Source organism: Quercus lobata, chromosome 11 (assembly GCF_001633185.2).
Source record: "Quercus lobata isolate SW786 chromosome 11, ValleyOak3.0 Primary Assembly, whole genome shotgun sequence".
Lineage (NCBI taxonomy): Eukaryota > Viridiplantae > Streptophyta > Magnoliopsida > Fagales > Fagaceae > Quercus > Quercus lobata.
In genome coordinates, this window is record NC_044914.1 from 57,586,842 (window position 1) to 57,602,498 (window position 15,657).

The 15,657-nt window shown below is 35.3% G+C and overlaps 2 protein-coding genes across 2 annotated transcripts; both read right to left on the minus strand.

Moving 5' to 3' along the window:
* Positions 1 to 267: 267 nt before the first annotated feature.
* LOC115969644 (UDP-rhamnose/UDP-galactose transporter 2-like) lies at positions 268 to 3,362 on the minus strand. The gene is made up of 5 exons (XM_031089345.1): positions 3,221 to 3,362; positions 2,531 to 2,715; positions 2,248 to 2,448; positions 789 to 950; positions 268 to 686 (listed from the first exon to the last, which is right to left on the minus strand). Exons 1-5 carry the CDS (start codon positions 3,360 to 3,362, stop codon positions 330 to 332), a joined length of 1,047 nt encoding a protein of 348 aa, XP_030945205.1. The 3' UTR covers positions 268 to 329.
* A 2,018-nt stretch (positions 3,363 to 5,380) lies between these two features.
* LOC115968276 (ankyrin repeat domain-containing protein 2B-like) lies at positions 5,381 to 14,609 on the minus strand. Its single transcript, XM_031087617.1, has 9 exons — positions 14,470 to 14,609; positions 14,317 to 14,366; positions 13,034 to 13,185; positions 12,008 to 12,220; positions 11,762 to 11,910; positions 11,478 to 11,646; positions 8,802 to 8,894; positions 5,869 to 6,008; positions 5,381 to 5,749 (listed from the first exon to the last, which is right to left on the minus strand). Exons 2-9 carry the CDS (start codon positions 14,351 to 14,353, stop codon positions 5,650 to 5,652), a joined length of 1,053 nt encoding a protein of 350 aa, XP_030943477.1. The 5' UTR covers positions 14,354 to 14,366; positions 14,470 to 14,609; the 3' UTR covers positions 5,381 to 5,649.
* Between the last annotated feature and the right edge of the window lie 1,048 nt (positions 14,610 to 15,657).

The window sequence follows — 15,657 nt, forward strand, 5'->3', positions numbered from 1 at the left end:
TAAATGATGATATAAAGACTTTCATAAAATCTATCTACGATGGCTCATGCTAGCTATAGATGTACATATGTTATACAACTTCAAAACAAAATCCAACTAAACTTCAATACCTGACATCTACCAAAATAATGCAGACCAATAAAACCTGATAAAAATAGTAATAGATTATTAACATTTTCTATGAATACAAATCTGCAGATTATATATGCTCTCACATGTGATTTATTATATATGGCCAACAAAGAAGATAAAAAAAGGTGAAGTCATACTTTTTACCATTCGAAGAAAAAAAATTGAAGCTATACTTTTGGGTTTGTGAAAATGCCAAGCTATCCTATAGACTTGCCAAGCTCTACATCGTTCACTCCACTCTCCCCATTGTCCTCCTTCAACAGTTGTGAATCCTCTTCTGACAGATTTTCTTTCCCAGGAATAATCTTAGAATTAGCTTTCTTCTCAACCTCAACTGCCGAACTATACACTACCATGCCAACAACAGCGAGAACCACACCAAGTATGTTTTTCAGAGTCAACTCTGAATCAAAGAGTAGCCATCCCAATGTCAAGACACATACTGTTTTCATGTGGCCCAAAACCTGGAAAGAGACGGCAGAGAAGCGTCCAATGCAGAGATATTGACTCACATTGCAGAACACAGCCAGAGAGCAAGAGAGTAGTATGAAAAACTGTATAAATTCCAAAGATTCATAAGAAACTTTTTGATGAACTAAGTCAATGAATAACAATTAGGTTGCACATGGATCTAAAGAAACCTAAGAAGCACTTACAAATGCGCCTGATGACAACTTATAATTTGATAAAAGTTTTCCGGTAAGGTAATAATCAATGACTGGACCAAGAATGAGAAGGGAGAGAGCTTGTATTGGAGCTGTCTTACTCAGCAATTCAAAAGAGCTCACGGAGTACTTCTTCTGTAAGGAACCAATCGACTGTTCCTCAAAGATAATTAAACAATACAAATCAGAGATCAATTATTTAAGGTATTGATGTAAAATAACTAATGGCACAGACTTCTATATAATATGTGTCTCCACTCCCCACAAACTCAAACATGTGAAAAAACAGAAACCTAAGCTCTTGCAATCAATACATATGTTAGTTACAAGTGCATTGTTTTTTTTTTTTTTTTAAACAAGTCTTGGATATGAACTCCACCTTATATATGACTACAAATGTTAATAGCCATTGGTAGTTAGAACGCAACTGCATGCTAACACATGCATCAAGACATGCATCACATAGACTAACAAATAGGGAAGAGGTAAATTTCAACTTGTCCAAGTGCAACCGGCACTCTGTTTACAAGTTTAAAGCCTGTCTTTGTCAAAGCCATGATGTGGAGGACAAAGGATTGGATGATAGGTCACAATTTGAAAAAATATGCAATATAATTATGATATTCTGCTAATTTCAAAACTGAGTACTTGGAGAGTTGGACGAAGAATCAGAAAAAGTAAAGATGATAAATATGGAAAAATACAAGAGTGCAGTTGGCAAACAGTTTGCTGGTAGAGTATTAATATTATGACTGATGTCTGCACTACTTAGATATGCCTCTTTTATTCACCAAAATGAGAATTTTGGGTTTAAATTAAGTGGCTACAATGCACAAGGGGGGAAATTTCAGGCTCCTTCATAGTTATTAATTGATAACATATGCTCTCTGGTTGTGAGAGCACTTTAAACCTCGGATTTAAAATTAGTATCTTGTTGGATCTATTGATTGGGTGTTGCTTCCCAGCCTCTTGGGATATAAAAGGTGCTTTGGCTGGGCTGCTACTTGTATCTTATATATATATATATATATATATATATATATCCTCTAAGTATGTGCCAGGCAGGTCTTGACATGCAGGGTATAGGGAACCCTTTCAATCATATTGTATCTGTACGTCTTGGGTAACAAATTTAACAACAAAAAAAAGGTGGGGGGGTTTCTAAATTCAATGCGTTAATATAAGTGGGTCACTTTTGGGGCCCTTAAAATGCAATGCAACGCTTCAAAAATGCAGTAGTTTTCTCCTCTTTTACTTTAATTGTTGAGTAAGTTGTCAAAGCTGGAATCAGGTGGCATTTCGGTGATCAAGATTAAAAATTTTCTTGGAGCATGGAAATCCATTCTTGTTGTAATGATTGAAATGCAAGGTTGTTCAAGACATGTATGCATATTTCACAATAAATTTATAATTACACAGCAAACTGAAACCAAATTTGAGTGATGCTCACAATTTGTTGAAAGGATGTAGACAATATTGCCACACAGGCACAGAGAAAGCCTTTTGCATTGACATTCATGTCAGTCACTGTACAGATGCCCACGCCGACGACAACCACTGTGACAGCCATCTTAACTTCCTTTGAATAGTGTTTTCCATGAAGAATCCATTCCATCACACAAACCACAGGAATCATGCTCAACTTTGAAATCTGCACCAGATTAATAATAAGGCAAGTATACTTTCTTAATTTTCAGAAGAAAAATGGTTAAGAGTCAGTTAATGATATGTGCCTGGTAAAATCCAACAGAGTTCAGCATGAGGCTGAAGTTCATTCCTGAGATTGACATATTTGCAACAATTGAGAACCAAAGAAGCTCCCACATAGGGACATGCTTTGATGCAGAGTAACCGGCAGCATTTGACACCAAACCGACCAATGCGGTCACAGAAAAGTGGAAACCAGTTAAAGTAGTTGCTGAAAATCAGAAACAAACCAATATCAATTATTTTACTGAATTACAGGAAAACAATGGTGTTAAATTTCCTAAATATTAATTCGGCATGCACTTGACCAGTGCAGTTATAGTGAACTCATTAAAGCACTTGGCATTTTAGGGCTTTGATATTATTTTTGAGTTCATGAATTGTAGCATTTCAGTTGATGCAAAGCCATATTTATTAGCTACTGAATTTGAAAACCACTAGCATAACTTGCAATTTGCAAGTAGCATTTGTATGTCATTTCAAAATGTAGAAGGTAATGAGGATGCTTCTGATTGTTTAATTATCACTTGTTAGTCACAGCTTTTATTTCCATAAAAATGACATTAAAGCAACTGAGCAGTAAAAATGTAATGGTTAAAGTTTTGGTAAAGCTAATGAAAAATTTACAAGCTTCAGAAGGTTTTTAAATCTTATGTGATAATAGATCAGAACAAATGAAAGTAAAAAAGAAAAGAAGAAGAGGAAGAGGAACTGACCAAAGGCAAAAGCAAAACCGGATGGGGACATAAGCTGCTTGTTGGCCATGATAATGCCCACTGAGCTTATTATGTTGATACCCCATGCTCCTACATCCGACACTACTACATTTACAGACGATGATTTTCTCTCCTTCTCCATTTACAATTTCACAAATCGCTCACACAGATGAAGGACAACAGTTTAGTATAGTGCCACTCAGTATTTTGTAACACAAACTTATTTCTAAGATGAGAAATCAGTACAGTACAGTTACTTTACTCCTAGATTTATATTCTGATTTCGTAATTGATAGTGCTTCGTTGTTTCTAAATTTTATTTGGCTGGCTTCATAGTTCATATTCTTTTTGTTGCTGTCTCTCACAGCAATCAGCATGTTAGAGCATGTTAGCCCAAGTCCCAAACCCCACATGATCAATTCATAAACAAATATAAACATGAAGTGAGGGTGGGGATAATCTATTAGTCTCTTTTTTACACCTTTACGTTAGTACTTTTAAGTGTTTGACTATTGGATAATTTCCCCACTCCCACTCCTACTCCCCCTTCCCTTCATTCTGTTTCTTTTCTTCCCTCCTTTCCAACCATTGACTACTGGAAAAGTAGATGATCTCTTCCATACAAATCAATCCAGTTGGGTTGACTTTCCATTGTCTTCACAGTAGTATTAACATCGAAAACATAAAGCAAGGGTGAAGTAAAAAGCATTTGGCCCCCCTTAAAAAAATTTATGCTAAAAAACTATTTCAAAGGTTTCAACTTGACTTTTAACCAAACCAAAATTAGCATGTTGAATTCATCGACTTAAACTTCGCAACAATTAGAAATTCAGAGACGCATTTGATTGGCAATTCATAACTTTCTTCTATTCAACAACTCTCCAACACCATGTCAATGGGAAGAATTTGTGTTTCAATTTCCTCAGTCACAGTTCGTGTAAAAAAAAAAAAACTCTTCCCTCTCGAAAATCAAAACCTATGCACTTATGCAGGCAGCTTGCAAGGATGATTTTCCTCTTCTCATCAGATCTCATCAATCTAATGAATTTATAATATTTCTTTCCTCAATATTAAAAAGACGAAAACACTATTTTGATCCTTACATTTTAAGATCATAATCAATTTGGTCCCTACATTTTAATTGCAGTCAATTTAATCTCTGTTATTTTTAACTTACAATCAATTTGATCTCTATTGTTAAGTCACTAACGGAAAATGCTTACGTGACAAACAATTTGCATTGTTGACATGCTTAATATTAAAAAATTAAATAAGATGCTGACTTGTTTAAATTTTATGGCCATATCAGCACTGAGATGGCAAAAAAAGCAACGTCATCTTTCAAAAAATAATTTTCTTTTATTTTCCAATTTTTTTCCTTTTCTTTATTTTTTCTTTTAGTTTTCTCACGATTTCTTTTTTTTACCAATTTTTTTTCCTTTTATTTACCAATAATGTAACCTATATTAAAGCTATTGACCGGTGGTTAAGGTGAGAAGAAGGAGATTAAGAGAGACGGAGGCCTTATCTAGGTTTGGAGAAGAACTGTAAAGAATGTTAGAAAATAAAATGAAATTTTAAAGAAATCGTCAGAAAGATAAAGAAAAAATAAAGAAAGGAAAAAAAATTAGTAAATAAGAGAATTATTTTTAAAAGATTATGTGATTTTTTTTTGCCATCTTAGTACCAACGTGGCCATAAAATTTAAACAAGTCAACATCTTATTTAATTTTTTTATATTAAGCATGCCAACAATACAAACTATTTGCCACGTAAGTATTTTCCGTTAATGACTTAATGGAAGTGATCAAATTGATTGCAAGTTGAAAATAATAGAAACCAAATTGACTGCTATCAAAATGTATGTAGGGATCAAATTGATTATGATCCTAAAATGTAAGGACCAAAGTAGCGTTTTCGCCTACTAAAAATCTTTTTTTTTTTTTTTTTTCTTTCTCCTCAATAAATATTATGAATTATTTACACGGACTTCGGATGTTAATAACTATCATGAAAATTGGTAGTTGGCTTAAAGCCATAGACTCAAGTTCAATAACCACCGATTATAACAACCTTTCAAATGCAACATGATTTCTTTTCCCTGCCCTTTGGTTAGCACTGCTGATCAAAGCAAGAGTAACAGTTTATGCACAAAAGTGATTTATTTTCCTTGTTTGTTTGTCAAGGTAAAGCTCAGTAATAGTAACAGATAAGATGTATGGCACATTGTAAAATCCTGCATATACTGTCCCAAGGAAGCCTGTTGATGTTACTATGAAATTCATGCAATGTAGCAATCACAGTAATTATAGGATAGACAAGGCATCAAATTGTAGTAACTACATCCTCATGCTGGTCAAAGCAAATTGGTTTAACACACAATGAAAAGCCTGAACCAAGGCTTACATAATGCACCACTTCTACAGAAGTTACAGGAAAGCATCCTTTTCAAGCAGCTTCAATACCTCATGTTGGTTGTTTAGCTTGGCAACATCGATGGGAGTCTTACCATCCATGTTTTGTAAAGTCCTGCAGAAAGGGAGGAAAAAAATTGAAGAAAAAAAAGAAAGTACACATAGGCATCTAGCAAAAAAAAAGTAAAAAAAAAGAAAAAGAAAAGTAACAGAAGGTTTAATTAGTTGACTTACACAGCGGCACCATTCTCCAGCAGTAGAGCCACACATTCCTTCCTTCCATAACCAGCTGCATAATGAAGTGCAGTATTTTTGTTCTTGTCTAAAGCATCCACTGTTGCACCAGCCTCAAGAAGGACCTGAGCACACTTCACCTGAAATGAAATTAAGTGCATCTGCTTAAAATCGGCCAATTTCTTAGGGAAAATTCAAAAACCCAGTTCTCCTCCTCAACCATCATGAGATAGAGAGAGAGAGAGAGAGAGAGGTTTAGTATCTCAATTGCTTCAATAAACTTCTGGAACAATTGAATTAGCACTATCTAAATAGTGTAGAATTCATACAATGAACACCTATAATCCCTCACTACACAAAGCAGTATCTGATAGCACCCAATCATGCAAGCAATTATTCCCAAAAGAGGCTTCATAAGCACTGTAAAAACCAAGGTTCGGTCAGGCTGGGGAATGAGCATACCAAATAGAGACACCCATCTGATATAGGCACCATCTGATAAGCCAACTTAACTCCATGAAACAATTGTGCCTTGTTTTGATTCAGAAGCAAGCACCAATGGTCCAATACACAAATGGCCTTATGTCAGGGTTGCAACTATCAACTCAACTGACTTTGGCCCACGATCAGATATCCCTTTTAAGCAAAGCTAGGGAATTGCTTTTTCCTTTATTATTATCTTTAACGGACTGTCTCAGTTTGGGTTTTCGAATTGTTAACTCTTATGCTTGGTGAAACTGTGTTAAGTAAACAGTTAATACCAAACGGTGGTGTTTGGGTTTGAGTTTTTAGATGTGCGAAACACTCTTGACTTTTCTGAGTTTTCTCTTTTAAAATGTAAATGTGGCAGATTTTTAGATGACCCTTTTTCCCTACATGGCAGAACAACCTTAATTGTAGGTAAAAGCTTCTGCTATTATATATAGGATTAGATATTAGATATATATATATTTTTTTTTGATAAGTAATAAGAACCGTATTAATCAGGAAGTAAAAGCGAAAACAGCAAATACAAGGTGTTCATGATGGTGAACACAAGAAACAACAACAAAAAACAACAAAGATATAAAAAACAACTTAAGGGACAATTCTAAGGGAAGTAAGTAACTCCAAAATAGAAGAACAATTTGAAGAACCCCAGCACCTTGCCCAGTCAAAAAGAGTACTCTGGCATAGAGCTTGTAACTAAACAAGCGATTTCTCTTTAGCCTCAAAAGAGCACCGATTTCTTTCCATCCAAACAACCCACATCAAACAGCTAGGAACCATATTCCATATGTCCGAAGAAAATTTCCCCAGCCAATTACTCCACAAAACACCAAACTCTCCACTGAACCTGGCATAACCCATTGGATCCCGAAAACTTGTAGCATTTGCACCCACAAAGAGTGAGCTACAGGATAGTGTAGGAGAAGATGATCCATAGATTCCTCATTACAGCAGCACATACAGCACCAATTCGCCAAAGGGAGACCATGGAGCATCAAATTATCCAAGGTAAGTATCCGACCATGAGCTGCAGTCCACATGAAGAAAGCCACCCTTTTAGGAACCTTGACTTTCTAAATACCCTTCCAAGGGAAGCTAGGGATAGAAGTACCCTTGATCTTATTGTAAAAGGACTGAATATCGAACTTACCATTCCCATTAAGACACCAATGGGGACTATCACACCCAATGCCCCTCGGAATCCGAGACTGAATGAAATCAAGGAAAGAGAAGGCAGCTTCTAATTCCCTCTCATAAAAATAAATCCCTATAAAATCTCAAGTTCCAAAATCTATCATTTCCACCCTCCTGATGACACAATACATCAAAAATGCAAGCTTCCTTGTCATTTGAACATGCATATAACTGAGGATAGAGCATTTTAAGTGAGGTATCCCCAATCCACCTATCATGCCAAAAAAGAATGCAAGAGCCATCACCCACCACTAGGGCCAAATGTTTAGAGAACCTCTCCCAACCGTCATTAATACCACGCCAAAGACCACACCCGTGGGCCTGTCTACAAACTTTAGTATTCCACCCCCCTTGACCCTCTCCATATTTGGTGGCAATAACCCTCCGCAAGATATGAGTTCCTTCTTAGCCAAACCTCCATAACCATTTTCCTAATAGGGCTTGATTGAAGTGAACTAACTTCCTAATCCCCAAACCACCCATCTAAAAGTGAACACACCTTATCCCAAGCCACCAAAGATTGTTTGAAACACTCCTTTGAAGACCCCTATAAAAAATTCCTCTAAATATGCTCCAATCTATCAGCCACAACTAGAGGGATGGTAAATAAGGATAGGTAGTATGTAGGAAGGCTAGAAAGGGTACTCTTCAAAAGAGTAATGCTAGAAAGCCTAGATATTAGATTATTGCTTCCTTTATTTGATTTTGGGGTTCCACAGAATCTTTATCGCAAACCCAAGTTGGTACAAGATTTTTGTTGTTTTTTGTTTCACTGCAAGATTTCAACTTATTTATTTAATTTTTTGATAAGTTTAAGATTAAATTTAAATTGAGGTACTAAACACTAAACAAAGGAATCATGAACAGACACTCATTCCACTGAATCCAGGTGAACCAAAAGGGACATTAATGAGTTACCACAAAATGTCTGTTCCAATTAGCTATGCGAGGTACACGTAGTCTGCGGTACCTTTGGGGCTCATATAGGAAGTAATAAAATCTACCAGATTTCCCTAGTATAAATAGTTAAATACTCTTTCTTGAGTGGAATTCTTTAAAAAAAAAAAAAGCACTTCTACAGTTCAAAAAAGCCCAACCATTCTAACTAAGGCTTTAAAAAGTCCATCATCCAGAAATTATTAAAATTTAAAAGGAAAAAAAGAAGAAGAAAAAGAAATGAAAAAGGAAAGAGCTGTTACGAATGGGAGAATTAATAAAAATGGTGAGAACATTGCAGAAGAATGTCATACCTCACCATATCCACATGCAAAATGCAATGCTGTCCGTCCCTCTGAATCTTCTTCATCCTTGTTTGCACCTGAGGCTAGTGCATTTTTCAAGCCCTAATTGACATACAAAGTGAAGGGGCTTCAATTCTAGCATATCTGCTCAATTGAATTAAATTAAAGAAAACAAACATACTGCATCTCATTTAGCAATTCAACTCAAAGACAGCAACTGATATTGAATGTTTAATACACTGAAAAGTACATATTTTCAAGTTCCCCCTCCCCCCTTCCCAACTTTCTTTTCATTCCAGTCATTTGAAGAGGTGGTACAAATGCACGTAAAAATCATGGTACAAAATCTAATGCCTAAAAATTGATAACGATATTATACAAGTATGGATGGCGATTCTACTAGTTGAATGAACCTTGCATTATAGTTGAGCCAAGTTCAAATATATGGAAGAAGGTATACAATGCTTGTACTCATCTTTTTATCATCAAGATAGAAACTCCAGAAAAGTTTTAAAAATGTATAACAGAATGCATTGCAAAGAGTAAATATTTAGCTGAATACTAAATCGTTCCAAATAATTAAAAAGAATGTTGTTAAAAGTGTGTAGATGAATTTAAAACTCAAAACTCAAAGCCCCAAGGTCAAGGCACATTGCTTGATTGAAGCGAAACTCGCTTAATGGAGTATGCCTCAGGCACACTTTTTCTGTTCTTTTTGAAGCACAAAAGAAAGTGCAGCTGCAATTTATTATTATTATTTTTTTGCTAAATAATAAATAATCATTATATTAGTTGCTTGATCTTGAAGGAAATGACATGACCATTAATTTATTAAACAGATACGATTCTTAAGGTTTTGTATTATATTATACAAATATATATATATATATATATTTACATATGAAAAGACACTAATAAGGATAATTTACTATTCTTGTGATTTTTGGTCTTTGCATTTTGAATATACTTTGATTGAACCATGTACTTCATTTTGATCATAGCAAATTTGTTATTCTTTTAGGTCACGCTCTGTGTAAAGATATATAAGTAAAGATATTTATTAAAAAATAACAGTTATGTATTTTGTAAGGCATAAGAGAATTATATAAAATGTTTTATTCAAACTTTATAGGACTAGATTATTATCATATTGTACATTGATAAATGTTTTCAAATTTACTACTCCCTCCGTTCCACTTTGTTTGTCCTGTTTGAAAAGTCAAACTTTTAAAGGGAACATTATTTATTATCTTGTCTACCTTTTAAAAATGTACAAGTTTCCAAAACTACCCTTAAATAAATTTATCAAAAAATTGAATTAGTAAATTTAATAGGAACATTAGTAAATTAATGACTTTTATTTTTAGAAACAGGACAATATTTTGGGACATCCCAAAATGGAATAGAGGACAAACAAAGTGGGATGGAGGGAGTATATAAAATGTTTAAGACATTGACACTAATTTTAAGTAAAATTTGAAATTTCAAACTTTGAGCAATTGAACAATCCATTTGAGCTAATTTGTGAAATATATTACTATTTTGAGTTTAGGAACTTTTTTAATTATATGTTACGGATCTTTCTGCTAGAAGTTATTAAACATTAAATTTGAAAAATGTGCACTTTACTCCAATTAGGCGTGTACTTGTACTTTGCCCCTAGGGTTCAAAGGCCAGTGTGCTTAATGCTTTTTGAACTGTTTATATTTGCCTATTGAGCTGTGCAAAGTGCAAACTGCATTTCACAAATGTCAGCAAAGGAGTCCATGAGTATGGGGTTAGAGTGTTGAGCGTGTTATATCAATTGAAAATGGGGTATACTCTTCAAGTGAGTTAATGTAACGTATCCTTAGCCTAACCTTAATGGACTGCATAAAGACCTTCCATTTGATACACTTAAAGGAGGCAATAGAAAAGGAGCAGATGCAATTAGCCAGAGAGAAAGGCAAGGGATGGGGACAGAGTTATGAGAGTTCTAGTTCTATCTACTTACAGTTGATTGAAGAAGTTGACTTCTATCTCATCCTGCTATACCATAGGAATAGAGTAAGGACTTTACCCCTCTATCTTATAGATGTAATAGGACTTTTACTCCAATAAAAAATGCAATAGGACTTAGACTTCTTCCTCTTAGAGCTCTATCATATTACAGTACTAGAGGCAAAGAAGAACCGTTCAAAGGAAGAATGAAAAGAAAAATTGAGGAAAGGAATGAAGGGAAGAAACTATTCTAGAGGGATCCAATCAAAGTCCACAGAGTGACAAGAATGAAAAGCAAAAATTCGATGTCAAGGCCTATTACAAAGCTCTAGTGGGGGCTGTATGGACTGTCTGTGGCATGTCCAAGATGTGGGCCAATACTAAGATATGGTTGGGCCAGCGAATCAGCACTAATACAGTAATACTTGTTTTAATTTAGTGAGAATTTATGGCTTTTGTCTGAAACGGTTGGTAATACTTATTTTAATTTAGTGAGAATTTATGACTTTTGTCCAAAACGGTTGATATGGCTAAGCCAAAGGGAAGGTAGTAGATAGGTGGAGGTGATTCTCAAAGCCAGTAAAATGGTTCTAGGGACCATAAGCCCGACTGGTGACTCATTATTATTCTACCAATATTTATTGATCTTAATTTGTCAAAACAAAACCTGACCAAGGGGATAAAAGCAAATGTGGAGTGCAATACCTCTACATCACCAACACTTGCAGTGTGATGAACAATTGACTCATCCTCATTACTCAGATCTTCAGCTTCATCTGGCCCAGAATGTTCAGCAGAAGTGGCTGCATCTCCTGAAACTGCCAGACCCATTGCTTCACCCAGCTTTTGTAGAACCTCTTTATCATTCCAGTACCTGCAATACCGGAATTTACCCTCTTTAAAGAATGAAGGTTTGTAGCATGCACCCACTGTAGCTGTAAGGCTGAAAATATCAAAGCTTGATACAATGATATCTAAATATTTCCAACCTCATCATGGCAGCTGGACCACCAGTCTCTATCTCTTCTAAAATAGGCTTCAGAGATGGATCTTCTTTAATGCGTGCCATTCGTTCCTCAAGCTGGTCTTTGTTTGATGGATTTGTAAAACTCTCCAGCACATTAGACATTGATGGATCCTGAGAAGAGATAAGACTTGATATCTCCACTGAATGACATTCTTTTATAATAAAGATATCCAGTGAAAGCTTATGCAAGGAAAATGGTCATTAGTACCTGCATTAATGCATTACCAAGGCGCTCGGCCATGGTCATAAATTGAGGATTCTGCATAACCTGTTGCATGGTGTTGTAATACTGCTGAGAATCAAACTGAGGGAGACCCTCTTCAACTGATGGACCCTGGAAAGTCTTCTGGAGCTGCTCTGCCATCTGGTTGAATGAAGGATCTCTTGATATCTGTTCAGCCAGTTCCTTAATGCTTGGATCCTATGTGAGAAATAACAGAAGAAACCTTGATTAAAATTTGAAATTCAAGATCAAGTCTAACGTCAAAGAAAAGAGAGAACAGGGAGAGGGGGGGGGGGGTTGAGGACGGAATATTAAATGTTATATTTGTAACTGCTCTTGAGCTGTTTCACAAAATCAAACATCTTTAACTTGAACAGATTCTAAACTTTTTTTCTTTTTTTACTAATTAGTCAAATTCAAAAGCAACATTAAAGATGAAACCTTTTTTTTTTTTTTTTTACTAATTAGTCAAATCCATGTTTTCAACAATCTAGTCAAACTGTGGTTTCTTGGACTCATTGGACTTTTGGGTGGCAGTGCATCATGCTGAGTGCAACCTGATGCAGCCAGCAAAGAGTTCAAGGAAAACGATATTCAAGTGTTGCAGTCAGATTACAATGTAGGAACTCATTGGCACCATCCACAAGCTACTTTAGTTACTATTGAGTCTTAGTATTGATTTTCTATAGGTTAGAAAGTTGCTAGTTTAGTTTTAATTAAGCTTTCTAGAGTTTTATTATACCAAGGGTAATCTGATAAATGAGCAATTGTAACCAAATCACCTATATTTCTTTCTTCCCTTTTCATATGTCAGATGTTAGTTCTTTTTTCATGAACAATTAAACCATATAATCACAGAATGAAAATTATCTGGTAAAAAAATAAAGAATTATGGGTATCAAATTAAATAAGAATTGTTAGCTGAAATACCTTATTGGATTCAAGAAGTAAAACAGAAAAAAACAAAAAAATAGAAGCTGAATATCAAGGTAAAGAAAGAAGAAATCATACATTAAGCAGGCCAGTCATGGCTGAGAAATCAAAAGGATTGGCTGGAATCCCAGCTCCTGGTGGAGAGGCATCTCTTCTTTGTTCCGACTGTGCCTCCCCAGAGGATGTTTCAGATTTGGAATTTTTTTTCTCAGCTGAACCTGCTTTCTCATCTAAGCAGCATAAGATGTATGTGAGAATAGTATACCAAAAATCTTAAGGAAGTCATCATTTTAGTGCTGTAAAAAGGATCTGAAATCAAAATTACTCATTAAAACATATATGCTGAGCAGGCCAATGAGCTCTAGCTCAACTGCTACCTCCTCCCCTTGTAAGTGGTAGGTGGAGAGTGAGGTTGTGGGTTCAAGGCCCATTGGGTGCGTGTGTAACTACCAATAAAAAAAAAAAAATTTAATAGGTAATAAAAGTTTTATTGATAAGAAAAGTACAATGTGTTTATGATAGTAAACTCACTGCACTAGAATCATTTCGTTAGTAAGAGGAGAATGTTCAAGTACACAGGATGTGACTAACTATTAGGCTCATGGATAGGCATCTCATAACCATTTGGTTTTGTATTGGTTTAACGGATTAACTCTCTTTGGGAGCATGGAATTCCACAAACTTCTACAAGTACATTTTCTCAAGAAAACCTTGAGGATATGCAGAACTTCTTTTCCCATTCTCCTAAGAAAATTTTCATTTTTTTTGTTTCCTATTATCTATGACTAATAGCATCCGGAGTGGCAAGAGGCTTGTAACTCAATTGGAACCTCTTGTTGTTTCCAAGAGAGAGTGGAGACATACACCAGACAGGATTTGGTATGATGACTCTTATAGATCTGTCTGCTGATGAGGATACAGATCTGAGTCCAATCATATTTTGTTGATAAAATATAGCCATTCAGATTTGTAACTGGGATAGTCTAACCAACTAGGGGTCTTACTTGCGGCTTCATCAATTTGGACTAATAAATAAATGTACTAGTCATGTCTTAAACCCACAAGGCAGAATCAATTCCTCAAAATCTCCCACAAAGAGATCACCATAACAATGAGCAACAGTTGAACTAAGAATTAATTAGGAGTAAAAAGATCATATGGTAATCAATTATAAACTGAACACCCATTAAAATCTTGGTAGGCAGTATTGGTATCCAATGAAATTGAAATTCACACAAGTGCATAGACGACAGAGACTGATCATAATCATATATACCAATTAAAACCCCATCCCGCCTTTACATATATAAAAACATACATACAGACAGAGACTGCAGGAAATGGTAAAGCTTGCAGCTTACCAGCTGGTGGAAGATCCTTGGGCGAATTCGAAGACATCAGAATAGCAAAGCTGAAAGGAGAAGTTGATGAAAATTGATATTGATAGAGTAAGTGAAAGAAACAAAGATACAAAACCCCTTCGGGTTTGAGAGTGAGAGAGAATTCAATCAAACCTGATAGATTGAAATGAAACAACAGTTGTGCCTTGCCCTTTGCTTCAGAATAGAGAAATAGAATATAGACAGAGAGAGAGAGAGAGAGAGAAATCCAAAACCCTATATAGGATGCGATGGGATGGGACAGGACTTTACCACCACCGATATATGTTTATATCCTATGTACACGCACACTACTACAAAATCCAATACAAACACACAAACAACGCTTCGGTGGGCCATTCCCATCCTCATCTAATCTTCGCTCCCCATATGCTAAACTAAATGACCCTTTTGCCTTTTGCCTTTGGGCTCTACAATAAGTCTAATTGTCGTTACTTGCGCCAGCGCAACCGCTCACTCAACCAATGGACCCCAAGTTTGGCCCAATTTTTTATTTTTAACTAAAATATTTATATATAATAATAATACCTGAGATGTTTATTTTATTTTTTAAAAAAAAAAATTTTATAAGTTACCATAGGATTTGAAATTTATTTATGATACCAAAACAAAATCACCTTCTTTTTTTCATTTTGTTTTATTTTGGTACTTTCTTATTCACGTGTGGGACCTACTTGTTTATTAAAAAATGATAGCATAATATTTTTGAAACTGTCTTGCAAAATAATTTCTTTCCTTAAAAGTAGAAGATTGGAATCACCAACGAAATGTTGATCTCAAAGAGGATAAAAAAAAATTTTGAAAAGAAAAAACAAAATCTTGAAATTCTCTATTAAAACTTCATACCTACCAACAAGGATTGAAGGGGAACGCCACTATTAAAACAATACTGTTAACCAAATCATCGCAAAATAACACAATTCGTTAAAAATTCTAAGCAAAAAGAATGCAAATATAACATGTAAGGACTCAATTTGTAACGATCCCAAATTGATATTGGGTTCGAACGTCAAAGGCCCAAACAATAAATTTGTAGAGAGTGGGCTAAAAGGCTAGGCCTTGGTGAACGTACAGTCATTAGTCATGGTGTTCATGATGATTGCACAGAGATGAACTGAGCTTATCCAAGAAGACTTTCTCCTCGCCACGACCTGAGTGGCTCCGGTCCTTGGACCTCGTCTGAGGAGTTTAATATTCTTATTATTCCTTTTACGCTAGGTTATAATGGTCCTAGATACGATATATAATGCTCTTTATTTTTCCCTCCCTCTTTCCGTGGATGAATTCTTACATTATATAGCC